This window comes from Hyla sarda, chromosome 9 (genome assembly GCF_029499605.1).
Source record: "Hyla sarda isolate aHylSar1 chromosome 9, aHylSar1.hap1, whole genome shotgun sequence".
NCBI classification, from domain to species: Eukaryota; Metazoa; Chordata; class Amphibia; order Anura; family Hylidae; genus Hyla; species Hyla sarda.
The window spans coordinates 61303804-61318013 of NC_079197.1; the positions used below are offsets into that span (position 1 = coordinate 61303804).

The following is a 14210-nucleotide window of genomic DNA, read 5'->3' on the forward strand; positions in this document are numbered from 1 at the left end:
TTCTGAAGGGTCAGCAGGAGATGTTTCTAAGTAGCCCGCAGGCAAAGAGCACGGAAAGATTAATCAAAGAACAGTTGGATAGGAGTCCCACTATAAGTGAGAGTTTTGATGGAGTGTGCTCTTCTCATAATCTCATCTTTTTGAAGAAAGTGATGTACTCGACAGATAATTGTTACGCCGAGCGCTCCGGGTCCCCGCTCCTCCCCGGAGCGCTCGCTACACTCCTCTCACTACAGCGCTCCGGTCGGTTCCACGGACCCGGGGCGCTGCGATACCGCCTCTGGCCGGGATGCGATTCGCGATGCGGGTAGCGCCCGCTCGCGATGCGCACCCCGGCTCCCGTACCTGACTCGCTCTCCGTCAGTTCTGTCCCGGCGCGCGCGGCCCCGCTCCCTAGGGCGCGCGCGCGCCGGGTCTCTGCGATTTAAAGGGCCACTGCGCCGCTGATTGGCGCAGTGGTTCCAATTAGTGTTTACACCTGTGCACTTCCCTATATCACCTCACTTCCCCTTCACTCCCTCGCCGGATCTTGTTGCCTTAGTGCCAGTGAAAGCGTTTCCTTGTGTGTTCCTAGCCTGTGTTCCAGACCCCCTGCCGTTGCCCCTGACTACGATCCTTGCTGCCTGCCCCGACCTTCTGCTACGTCCGACCTTGCTTCTGTCTACTCCCTTGTACCGCGCCTATCTTCAGCAGCCAGAGAGGTTGAGCCGTTGCTAGGGGATACGACCTGGTCACTACCGCCGCAGCAAGACCATCCCGCTTTGCGGCGGGCTCTGGTGAATACCAGTAGTGACTTAGAACCGATCCTCTAGCACGGTCCACGCCAATCCCTCTCTGGCACAGAGGATCCACTACCTGCCAGCCGGCATCGTGACAGTAGATCCGGCCATGGATCCCGCTGAAGTTCCTCTGCCAGTTGTCGCTGACCTCACCACGGTGGTCGCCCAGCAGTCACAACAGATTGCGCAACAAGGCCAACAGCTGTCTCAACTGACTGTTATGCTACAACAGTTACTACCACAGCTCCAGCAACCATCTCCTCCGCCAGCTCCTGTACCTCCCCCGCAGCGAGTGGCCGCTTCTGGACTACGACTATCCTTGCCGGATAAATTTGATGGGGACTCTAAGTTTTGCCGTGGCTTCCTTTCCCAATGTTCATTACACTTGGAGATGATGTCGGACCAGTTCCCCACTGAAAGGTCTAAGGTGGCTTTCGTAGTCAGCCTGCTGTCTGGAAAAGCCCTGGCTTGGGCCACACCGCTCTGGGACCGCAATGACCCCGTCACTGCCTCTGTACACTCCTTCTTCTCGGAAATTCGAAGTGTCTTTGAGGAACCTGCCCGAGCCTCTTCTGCTGAGACTGCCCTGTTGAACCTGGTCCAGGGTAATTCTTCCGTTGGCGAGTATGCCGTACAATTCCGTACTCTTGCTTCTGAATTATCCTGGAACAATGAGGCCCTCTGCGCGACCTTTAAAAAAGGCCTATCCAGCAACATTAAAGATGTTCTGGCCGCACGAGAAATGCCTGCTAATCTTCATGAACTTATTCACCTAGCCACTCGCATTGACATGCGTTTTTCCGAAAGGCGTCAGGAGCTCCGCCAAGATATGGACTCTGTTCGCACGAGGCGTTTCTTCTCCTCGGCTCCTCTCTCCTCTGGTTCCCTGCAATCTGTTCCTGTGTCTCCCGCCGTGGAGGCTATGCAGGTCGACCGGTCTCGCCTGACATCTCAAGAGAGGACACGACGCCGCATGGAGAACCTCTGCCTGTACTGTGCTAGTACCGAACACTTCCTGAGGGATTGTCCTATCCGCCCTCCCCGCCTGGAAAGACGTACCCTGACTCCGCACAAAGGTGAGACAATCCTTGATGTCCACTCTGCTTCTCCACGTCTTACTGTGCCTGTGCAGATGTCTGCCTCTGCCTTCTCCTTCTCTTCTGTGGCCTTCTTGGACTCTGGATCTGCAGGAAATTTTATTTTGGCCTCTCTCGTCAACAAGTTCAACATCCCAGTGACCAGTCTCACCAGACCCCTTTACATCAATTGTATAAACAATGAAAGATTGGACTGTTCCATACGTTTCCGCACGGAGCCCCTTCTAATGAGCATCGGATCTCATCACGAGAGGATTGAACTTTTGGTCCTCCCCAATTGCACCTCGGAAATTCTCCTTGGACTTCCCTGGCTTCAACTTCATTCCCCAACCCTGGATTGGTCCACTGGGGAGATCAAGAGTTGGGGGCCCTCTTGTTCCAAGGACTGTCTAAAACCGGTTCCCAGTAACCCTTGCCGTAACTCTCTGCTTCCTCCAGTAACCGGTCTCCCTAAGGCCTATACGGACTTCGCGGATGTTTTCTGCAAAAAACAAGCGGAGACTCTACCTCCTCACAGGCCTTATGATTGTCCTATCGACCTCCTCCCGGGCACTACTCCACCCCGGGGCAGAATTTATCCTCTCTCTGCCCCAGAGACTCTTGCCATGTCTGAATACGTCCAGGAGAATCTAAAAAAGGGCTTTATCCGTAAATCCTCCTCTCCTGCCGGAGCCGGATTTTTCTTTGTGTCCAAAAAAGATGGCTCTCTACGTCCTTGCATTGACTACCGCGGACTTAATAAAATCACGGTTAAGAACCGCTACCCCTTACCCCTCATCTCTGAACTCTTTGATCGCCTCCAAGGTGCCCACATCTTTACTAAATTGGACTTAAGAGGCGCCTATAACCTCATCCGCATCAGAGAGGGGGATGAGTGGAAAACAGCATTTAACACCAGAGATGGACACTTTGAGTATCTGGTCATGCCCTTTGGCCTGTGCAACGCCCCTGCTGTCTTCCAAGACTTTGTTAATGAAATTTTTCGTGATCTGTTATACTCCTGTGTTGTTGTATATCTTGATGATATCCTAATTTTTTCGGCCAATCTAGAAGAACACCGCCAGCATGTCCGTATGGTTCTTCAGAGACTTCGTGACAATCAACTCTATGCTAAAATTGAGAAATGTCTGTTTGAATGCCAATCTCTTCCTTTTCTAGGATACTTGGTCTCTGGCCAGGGACTACAAATGGATCCAGATAAACTCTCTGCCGTCTTAGATTGGCCACGCCCCTCCGGACTCCGTGCCATCCAACGTTTTTTGGGGTTCGCCAATTATTACAGGCAATTTATTCCACATTTTTCTACCATTGTGGCTCCTATTGTGGCTTTAACCAAAAAAAATGCCGATCCCAAGTCTTGGCCTCCTCAAGCGGAAGACGCCTTTAAACGACTCAAGTCTGCCTTCTCTTCGGCTCCCGTGCTCTCCAGACCTGACCCATCTAAACCCTTCCTATTGGAGGTTGATGCCTCCTCAGTGGGAGCTGGAGCTGTCCTTCTACAAAAAAACTCTTCCGGGCATGCTGTTACTTGTGGGTTTTTTTCTAGGACCTTCTCTCCGGCGGAGAGGAACTACTCCATCGGGGATCGAGAGCTTCTAGCCATTAAATTAGCACTTGAGGAATGGAGGCATCTGCTAGAGGGATCAAGATTTCCAGTTATTATTTACACCGATCACAAGAACCTCTCATACCTCGAGTCTGCCCTACGGCTGAATCCTCGTCAGGCCAGGTGGTCTCTGTTCTTTGCCCGATTTAATTTTGAAATTCACTTTCGGCCTGCTGATAAGAACATTAGGGCCGATGCTCTCTCTCGTTCCTCAGATGCTTCTGAAATTGAACTCTCCCCTCAACACATCATTCCTCCTGACTGCCTGATTTCCACTTCTCCAGCCTCCATCAGGCAAACTCCTCCAGGAAAGACCTTTGTTTCTCCACGCCAACGCCTCGGAATCCTCAAATGGGGTCACTCCTCCCATCTCGCAGGTCATGCGGGCATCAAGAAATCTGTGCAACTCATCTCTCGCTTCTATTGGTGGCCGACTCTAGAGACTGATGTGGTGGACTTTGTGCGAGCCTGCACTATCTGTGCCCGGGATAAGACTCCTCGCCAGAAGCCCGCTGGTTTTCTTCTTCCTCTGCCTGTTCCCGAACAACCTTGGTCTCTGATTGGTATGGATTTTATTACTGACTTACCCCCATCCCATGGCAACACTGTTATTTGGGTGGTCGTTGATCGATTCTCCAAAATGGCACATTTCATCCCTCTTCCTGGTCTTCCTTCAGCGCCTCAGTTGGCTAAACAATTTTTTGTACACATTTTTCGTCTTCACGGGTTGCCTACGCAGATCGTCTCGGATAGAGGCGTCCAATTTGTGTCTAAATTCTGGAGGGCTCTCTGTAAACAACTCAAGATTAAATTAAATTTTTCTTCTGCATACCATCCTCAATCCAATGGACAAGTAGAAAGAATTAACCAGATCTTGGGTGACTATTTACGACATTTTGTTTCCTCCCGCCAGGATGACTGGGCAGATCTTCTACCTTGGGCCGAATTCTCGTATAATTTCAGAATCTCTGAATCTTCCTCCAAATCCCCGTTTTTCGTGGTGTACGGCCGTCACCCTCTTCCCCCCCTCCCTACCCCCTTGCCCTCTGGTCTGCCCGCTGTGGATGAAATTTCTCGTGATCTTTCCATCATATGGAGAGAGACCCAAAATTCTCTCTTACAGGCTTCTTCACGCATGAAGAGATTCGCGGATAAGAAAAGAAGAGCTCCTCCCATTTTTTCCCCTGGAGACAAGGTATGGCTCTCCGCCAAATATGTCCGCTTCCGTGTCCCTAGCTATAAGTTGGGACCACGCTATCTTGGTCCTTTCAAGATTTTGCGCCAGATTAATCCTGTCTCTTACAAACTTCTTCTTCCTCCTTCTCTTCGTATTCCTAATGCCTTTCATGTTTCTCTTCTTAAACCACTTATCATTAACCGTTTCTCTCCCAAATCTGTTCCCCCCACTCCTGTCTCCGGCTCCTCGGACATCTTCTCCGTCAAGGAAATTTTGGCATCTAAAAAGGTCAGAGGGAAAACCTTCTTTTTAGTGGATTGGGAGGGTTGTGGTCCTGAAGAGAGGTCCTGGGAACCTGAGGACAATATCCTGGACAAAAGTCTGGTCCTCAGGTTCTCAGGCTCCAAGAAGAGGGGGAGACCCAAGGGGGGGGGTACTGTTACGCCGAGCGCTCCGGGTCCCCGCTCCTCCCCGGAGCGCTCGCTACACTCCTCTCACTACAGCGCTCCGGTCGGTTCCACGGACCCGGGGCGCTGCGATACCGCCTCTGGCCGGGATGCGATTCGCGATGCGGGTAGCGCCCGCTCGCGATGCGCACCCCGGCTCCCGTACCTGACTCGCTCTCCGTCAGTTCTGTCCCGGCGCGCGCGGCCCCGCTCCCTAGGGCGCGCGCGCGCCGGGTCTCTGCGATTTAAAGGGCCACTGCGCCGCTGATTGGCGCAGTGGTTCCAATTAGTGTTTACACCTGTGCACTTCCCTATATCACCTCACTTCCCCTTCACTCCCTCGCCGGATCTTGTTGCCTTAGTGCCAGTGAAAGCGTTTCCTTGTGTGTTCCTAGCCTGTGTTCCAGACCCCCTGCCGTTGCCCCTGACTACGATCCTTGCTGCCTGCCCCGACCTTCTGCTACGTCCGACCTTGCTTCTGTCTACTCCCTTGTACCGCGCCCATCTTCAGCAGCCAGAGAGGTTGAGCCGTTGCTAGGGGATACGACCTGGTCACTACCGCCGCAGCAAGACCATCCCGCTTTGCGGCGGGCTCTGGTGAATACCAGTAGTGACTTAGAACCGATCCTCTAGCACGGTCCACGCCAATCCCTCTCTGGCACAGAGGATCCACTACCTGCCAGCCGGCATCGTGACAATAATGTCCCTCGGTTTCCTGCGATCAGCACTCTTTTCTTTAAGAGCTCTATGGGCTCTATCAAGTTCAATAGGATTTTCAGAAGGTTTCTACAAAACTTCACTTAAGAGTTTCTGCAGTGTGTCAGGTAGGCTTTGAGGCGCAACGAGTCCTTTGACTCTTATATTGTTCCGCATGTTTCTATTGTCCATGTCATCTAGGTGGTCCATATTCAAAGCTTGCTGCATGGCCTTGAAGTCCTCGAGGTCCTGGATCCAGATTTGTATTTGGGAAACCGCAGTTTTCACAGGTTTTAGATCTTGTGTCCATGCCGTTTTCAAGTCAGACGCCAATGATTGAATGTCCGCCTTAGTAGGTAGAAGTGCCAGTAAAGATGGCAACTCAAGGTAATTTTTCCAAAGTGTTAACCACATTTTCAGGAGACTGTAGATTTTGGGTAGGAGAGTGAAATGAAGAGAGCATCTGTGAATGCTTAGAGGTATGCCCATCAGATACAGTCTACAGTGAGTCGTCTGAGGAGGAGTATTCATGGGTACAATGCCTGGTAAGGTGATGTTTCAGAGGGGTTTTAAAAACAGTTTTTTTCTAGCCGGAGGACTTTCATCCCAGTAATCATGTTTATCGCTGTCCTGTGACCCTCTATCTGAATGTGAGGCATCTGAATACATTGCTTCAGACCAGTCAAGTACATTTTGAGCAGGGGAGCCAGGAACAGGGGGAGGAATGTCAGGATAAGAAGATGTTATACAAGAAGCGTTCTGCCGTGAAAGTTGCTTGCGTGTCTTCTTTTTTGTGCATTTAGTTACAGTTTGCCACAAGTCAAGTTGATCCTGCATGTTTGTATAAGAAAGAGCCGGTACAGAAGCCCATCAGGGGGAGCAGAGGAGGGAAGCTGTTCCGCAACAGCTGAGGAGACAGTATTTGTCAGGCAGGCAGTGGTGGGAGACACACATGCTTCTTGTGGCATGGAGGCCATATGAGCTGGAGGAATTAACAATGCAGATGACTGTGGACTGGTAGCAGCCACAACATAAGAATGTGGCAGCTTGGAGCTCTGCTGTACTGTATCAGGCAGGCAAGCATGGGGGGAGAGAAGGCGGCAAAGATGAAGAGCCCTCACTCCTTATTGCTGGCGAGTGCAGGGCTGGGAAGTCTGCCAGTGTAGGGCGACTCACTGTGTCAGCTGATTGCCGTTGTAGCAAAGCGCCATCTTTCAGGGGCCGAGCGGCGCTGCAGACGGGTCCCTACCTTGATTTATTCGCCTTTATAATTGCTGTGTATGAAGTACACAACCAACTGGGTAAGCGGCTACTATTCCTTACTTCTTATCCTACCTCCAGGGCCGGATCATCATTGGCGCTCATGGAGGCTCTGGGCCCGCAGGAGGCCCCCGTCACATTCCAGACATCTCTGTGTCACGAAAAATCTTTTCAGGACACAAGGATGTCCCTGTTACCTCTCTGGGGCCGCCGGGAGGTAGCGCACGCAGGATGTCCCATGCGTGCGCCCATAGAAGAGCGGAGCAGTGAGAAGGATGCGCTGGTGCGCAAGACAACACTCACCAGCATGTCATCTTCAGTGTTCCGACCACCCGTCTTCTCTGGTCCCAGGACCTACTGCTATGGCCCATAGGTCATAGCAGTAGATCGTGACCCCAGACCGGAGGAGTGGTGGTTGGAATACTGGGGCAGTAAATAGGCACACAGCCTCCAGCCATACACTGTATATGGCTGAAGGCTGCATGTCTGTGGGGGAACTGTACTGCACCTAATGTGGGGAAACTATACTGCACCCCTAATGTGTTGGGGAACTGTACTGCACCCCTAATGTGTGGGGGAACTGTACTGCACCCCTAATGTCTGGGGGAACAGTACTGCACCCCTAATGTCTGGGGGAACAGTACTGCACCCCTAATGTCTGGGGGAACAGTACTGCACCCCTAATGTGGGGGAACAGTACTGCACCCCTAATGTGTGGGGAACTATACTGCACCTAATGTGGGGGAACTACAACCTAATGTGGGGGAACTGCCGGGGGGGGGGGGGCATCATAATGAAGTGCTCGGTCTTCCAGGCAGCCTTAATCTGGCCCTGCCTACCTCTAGTATTGTTTTATGCCATGGAGCACTCCTCCTTTCTCTCCTAGATCCATGTGAAGGAGGTAGCAGGTCCATTACTTCTCCCTGCACTGCGATCTCACCCGTGCGAGGTGCGGCAAGATCTCCGGCACTAAAGGGAGTGTGCAGGTGGTTAATGGGAGGGAAAAGTGTGGAATGTGACCAGGCTGATGCACTGTAGCTTGTGGGGGGTGCTTCTTAGCTTTGCTCCCGATCTACCTCCCATAACCAAAAAGAGCGCCTATTAAGCTCTGGTCCGGTCAGGAGCTCTCACACCATGTGTGTTTTCTCCCGCACGCCAAGCCACGCCCCTAGTTTATGTTTTTTTACTTTTTACAACAAAATCCTTTTTTTCCCTTTTTTGTGTTGCCAAGGTTATGAAAGTCATAATTTTATTAGAAGAAGCGTGATACGCACGCGCAACAGCTGTCACCCAGCTTCCCACTGATGAGCTAGTCCTACCTTCTGGCGTCCGTGCTCCATGTCTCTGCACCGTTGATAAGAAATAAAGAAAATTGCACCGTATCCTGGTGAGTGACGTCCCTCTCTTTCTCCTTTGTGCATAATTTTATTTTATTTGTCCAACGCCATTGTTAGAGGCTTATTTTTTGCGGAACAAGCTGTACTTTTTATTGGTACCATCTTTGTGATTCATGCTACCTTCTGATCTTTTTTTTTTTCTCGTTTTATTGTACAAGTCATTACAAACGTAGCAATACCTATAATGAATAGGTTTGGGCAATTTAAATTATAATTTTTTTGTGATAATATAGGGTTTTATTGGGAAAGGGACATTTATTTTTTATTTTTTCCCCTTTATTGAAAAAACTTTTATTATTATATTTTTCACTTTTAACAGGTTATACTATGCTGCAGTACAGCATAGTATAACCTCACACACATAGCAGGACTTTTTTTCCTTTCAGAAATGAAACATGCCATTTCTTAATTTCACATGCTGAATTCAAATATATTAATGAAATTTGTTAGTTGGCTCTAGTTTTCATGCAACGGACATTTTCCAACTACAGGTAAAAAGTTGCAAGCGTGAAAACAGCTGTTCTTACATAATTCTGGGGTGCTAAAAACAAAAATAACATGAAAAAATTATATTGGCTCTAGTTTCCATGATATAAGCAACCAACTAATGAAGTAAGGTTTATAAAATGCATGATGCAACTTACACCATAGATTACATAGTCAGTATTGATGACCAATAGAAACCGCCAAGTGTACCAAGATGATGCAATTTAAGCTAATATTACATCACCAAATTCTATAAAAGTCACAGTATCTGTTGCTTGGCGACTTTAGGGTGGGTTCACACTGCGTTTATTAACTACAGGAACCGGATCCGGTTGGGGGAGTGATAATCGGGCGCTCCTGTATCCCAGACCCGGTCCCCTTCTCAGATAGGGACTCTGGTCTGCAAATTTTTGCCCTGTATTCGGTTTTCTGACCGGACTGAAAACAGTGGTATGCTGCGGTTTTCAGTCCGGTCCGAAAACTGGATACGGGGCAAATATGAATGAGAAGGGGGCAGGGGCCGGGTCCGGCTGGGATACGGGAGCGTCCGTTTTTCACTCCCCTCAGATGGATCTGGTTCCCGTAGTTAGTAAACGCAATGGAAACCCACCGTAAACTCGCCAAGCAACAGATATTGTGACTTTTATAGAATTTGGTGACGTAATATTAGCTAATATTGCACCATCTTGATATGCTTGGTTGTTTTCTATTGGTCACCAATACTGGCATAAGTTGCATCATGCACACATAGTAGGACTCCACTTCTACACACATAGCAGGACACATGCTCCCCCTCCCCCAAACACACACAGTCACACACTCACTTACACACACACAGGACTCCACTTCCCAGACCCCCTGGCACACACAACAGGACTCCACTTCCCAGCCCCCCCCCTCACATAGCAGGACTCCACTTCCCAGCCTCCCCCCCCCATACACACAAACACGGCAGGACTCCACTTCCCAGCCCCGCCCTCACACACACACACACACACAGCAAGACTCCCAGACCCCACCTCACACAGTAGATAGGTTCCCCTCTCACCCAGTCCAGTACATCTTCCCCACTTCCCAGCCCCTCCCTCACACACACACACACACAGCAGGACTCCACTTCCCAGCGACCCCCCCCCCTCCCTCACATACACACATAGCAGGACTCAACTTCCAAGCCCCATCCCTCACACACATAGCAGGACTCCACTTCCCTGCCCTGCCCTCCCCCCCCCCTCACACACATAGCAGGACTCCACTCCCCTGACCCGGACCCCCACTCCCTCCTTCCCACACATAGCAGGACTCCACTCCCCTGACCCGGCCCCCCACTCCCTCCCTCCCACACATAGCAGGACTCCACTTCACCCCCCCCTACCCCTCACACACATAGCAGGACTCCCCTTCCCAGCCGCCCCTCCCCCCACACACACACACACAGCAAGACCACACACACACACACATCAGGACTCCCAACCCCCTTCCTCACACAGTAATAGTAGATAGGTTCCCTTCTTCCTGTGTGTCGTCAGGAGGAAGAGGGGCCAAAAAAGCCGTGAGGGGCAAGAGAGGAGAGGCAACAGTGAGCAGCCTGTCTGTACAGCTGGTAATAGCTCACTGTCTGTCAGGAGTCTCTCCTGTGTGTGATGCTACAGCTTCAGTGTCCTTCAGCCACTGTCACCGGCTCACAAGGTGGCGGGCCTACTGGGAATTTACCCGGTGTCCCGGAAGGCCAGTCCGGCTCAGGCGGGAAAGAAGTTAAGGGGTTAAATACGAGTAAAAAAATAATCTGACTAGACATTCATACTTTACAAATTTAGCTTTGGATAAAAACAAACTTTTAGAATATTGTTTGCTATCTGAAAAAAGGTACCTGTGTGTATCCTCCTGTGGGCTTTTAGATGTGAACTCTTAGTATATACTTTGTTGCAACCTTCAAAATCACATTGATGAACTCTTCTTTTCCTTAAATCTGGAGAACCTGCACCGCTGTGCTGCATCCGAATGAGGCAGGAACTGATAATAAAAAAAGAAATACAAGAGAAATAAAAAAAAAAAAAATTCAGAGCAAGGGACATACCCTTTCTCCTTATTTTCTTACCACTTATACATCATAAGTGGTGAAAACCAACACTTATTACATATTTGCCAAAAGGAGTTCTCACCAAAGAGAGACATTTAAATAATACAGCTAGGGCTTCATTCAGACCACTTTTTTAGTTGTATATAAGGATGTTTATCCGCAAGATGAAAAAAAGGGATGTTGATGTACAGCCTGACATATTGGTGACTGGCCATTGACTTAATCAGTCAAATTGTGACTACATTTGGTGCATTTAAGTCTATGCATGAGCTTTTTATGCGAAACACAGTCAGCCATGAAGTTAGTGAGTCATGATTAGACTATGTTTGACACATTAAAAGCTATGGGTTCTTTGGTAACCCTTTGGCTGTACATCAACATCCTTTCTGACATATGGTTGATGGACAGCCTATACCTGTAAATACGTCCATGTTTACACCTAAAAATTGTCCAAGATTAGAAAGACAAAGCTGATTTCTTAAAAAAATATAAAATAAACAGCACCACACCAGTCCTTAGGTTATTTGTTGTATTGCAGCTTAGTTCCACTGAAGTGAATGGAGCCATATTATAATACCACACACAACCTGAGGTCAGGCGTGGTGCTGGAATGTGTCAAAAGAAATTAGCTCTGTTCTTCTTTTGCTGGACAATGCCTTTAATCAATGCCATAATCTTTGCGTGTGTACAGTGTCTAACTAGTCTAAGGCTGGGTTCACATCACGTTTTTGCCATACTGTTTTCAATCCGTTTTTCTAAAGAAAATCGTATGGCTAAAAAACGGATGGAACAGTATGGAAAAAAGTAAACCGTATGCGTTTTTAAACAGTATTCTGTTTTTAAAAGTGCATACAGTTCCCTCAGTTTTTATAGAAAAAAAAACCATAAGTTTTTGAAAATTTTGTACATTTTTAATGGGAGGGGTCTTGGGTGGGGACTTTAGGATGCAAATGCGCATGTGCAAAGTAAAAACGTATACGTTTTTCCTGTATGGAACCGTATACATGTGCATTTCCCATTGACGTCCATGTTGAAAAAACGTAAGCGGTTGCAGTAAGGTTTTTAAACCGGAGACAAAATCGTGGTTTAAAAACTGTACTGCAACCGCATATGTTTTTTTTTTAACATGGACGTCAATGGGAAACGCACATGTATACGGTTCCATACGGGAAAAACGTATACGTTTTTACTTTGCACATGCACATTTGAATCCTAAAGTCCCCACCCAAGACCCCTCCCATTAAAAATGGACAAAATTTTCTAAAACTTATGTTTTTTTTTTCTATAAAAACGGACGGAACTGTATGCACTTTTAAAAACAGTATACTGTTTAAAAACGCATACAGTTTACTTTTTCCCATACTGTTCCATCCGTTTTTTTCTTTAGAAAAACGGATTGAAAACAGTATGGCAAAAACGTGATGTGAACCCAGCCTAAGGCTGGGTTCACACTACGTTTTCTCCCATACGGGAGCGCGAGGTTTTAGCTCCCCCCTGCCGTATGCGCTCCCGTATGGGAGAAAACGTAGTGTGAACCCAGCCTTATGCCTTCATATGCGCTCCCGTGTGTCATTCATTTCAATGAGCCGGCCGGAGTGAAACGTTCGGTTCAGTCGGCTCATTTTTGCGCCGTATGCGCTTTTACAACCGGACCTAAAACTGTGGTCAACCACGGTTTGAGGTCCGGTCGTAAAAGCGCATACGGCGCAAAAATGAGCCGACCGGACCGAACGTTTCACTCCGGCCGGCTCATTGAAATGAATGACACACGGGAGTGCATACGAAGGCATACGGGAGCGCGAGGTTTTAGCTCCCCCCTGCCGTATGCGCTCCCGTATGGGAGAAAACGTAGTGTGAACCAACCCTAACACAGAAAGAAGACAGATTACAACATTTTTCCTTACCTGTGTGTTACATCCTGTAAAGAAGATGAGCTCTCCACAAGGCTCTCATCACTATCACTATTTATCTCCACTGGTGACATTGAGTCTGGATCAGCTTTTGCTAATTTAAAAAAATATAAATAAATTCATTATTATTTCTGTACTCTTGCCTTGATTGTGCAAATGCCAAACGACAGATAACATTGCTGTAAAGAATCATTATCATTTCTAAGCACAGCAGTGAATTTCAGTTACAGTATACAGTATATCTAGCCTTTTACAAACTTCTGAGATGACAAAATTTGATCAATAGGGTCTGGGTGGTAAGAAAACTGCTGTTCAGGTGAGCGCTGTGCCTTTCATTTCCTTTAAAAGCAGAGTTTGTGGTGGACAGATGATTAAAAGTCTCATAGGCTTTATATAATGCTGCACACTGCCCACTCATATCTTCAAGGACAGCTGCCTACATTCGAGTGTTCTTACAACTCCAACCAAAGCATATGACATGCCACCAATAAGCTAAAGGGAGAGAGAATGAGAGTATAAGAGTGAGCGTGTGAGAGAGAAAGTGAGAGACAGCTGGGCGAGCCAACAACACAAAGTCCAGAGTGAGTTTTTTTTTTTTTTTGAAACTCAACATTGTTATTTACTGTATCAGATTTAATTGCAAATAAATAAAGCATATCTCTCTCTCTCTCTAATATATATATATATATATATATATATATATATATATATATATATATATATATACACAGTACAGACCAAAAGTTCGGAAACACCTTCTCATTCAGAGTTTTCTTTATTTTCATGACTATGAAAATTGTAGATTCACACTGAAGGCATCAAAACTATGAATTAATACATGTGGAATAATATACATAACATACAAGTGTGAAACAACTGAAAATATGTCCTATTCGAGGTTATTCAAAGTAGCCACCTTTTGCTTTGATTACTGCTTTGCACACTCATTCTCTTGATGAGCTTCAAGAGGTAGTCACCTGAAATGGTCTTCCAACAGTCTTGAAGGAGTTCCCAGAGATGCTTACCACTTGTTGGCCCTTTTGCTTTCACTCTGCGGTCCAGCTCACCCCAAACCATCTCGATTGGGTTCAGGTCCGGTGACTGTGGAGGCCAAGTCATCTGGCACAGCACCCCATCACTCTCCTTCTTGGTCAAATAGCCCTTACACAGCCTGGAGGTGTGTTTGGGGTCATTGTCCAGTTGAAAAATAAATGATGGTCCAACTAAATGCAAATCGGATGGAATAGCATGCCGCTGCAAGATGCTGTGGTAGCCG

At 48.0% G+C, this 14210-nt stretch overlaps 1 protein-coding gene across 10 annotated transcripts in view; it reads right to left on the bottom strand.

Annotated features, from left to right (window-relative positions):
• The window catches only part of KLF8 (KLF transcription factor 8), a 458675-nt gene that overhangs the window by 86523 nt on the left and 357942 nt on the right, over window positions 1–14210 (bottom strand). For all 10 annotated transcript variants that reach the window (XR_008847870.1, XR_008847869.1, XR_008847872.1 and 7 more), the window contains exons 4-5: window positions 12929–13028; window positions 10815–10957 (exon numbers count right to left, since the gene is read on the bottom strand). Coding sequence is in view for 5 of the 10 variants with exons in the window: in XM_056539900.1 (XP_056395875.1) it covers window positions 10815–10957; window positions 12929–13028 (243 nt within the window). In the remaining 5 variants the exon portion in view is untranslated. The remainder of the gene's footprint in view (window positions 1–10814; window positions 10958–12928; window positions 13029–14210) is intronic.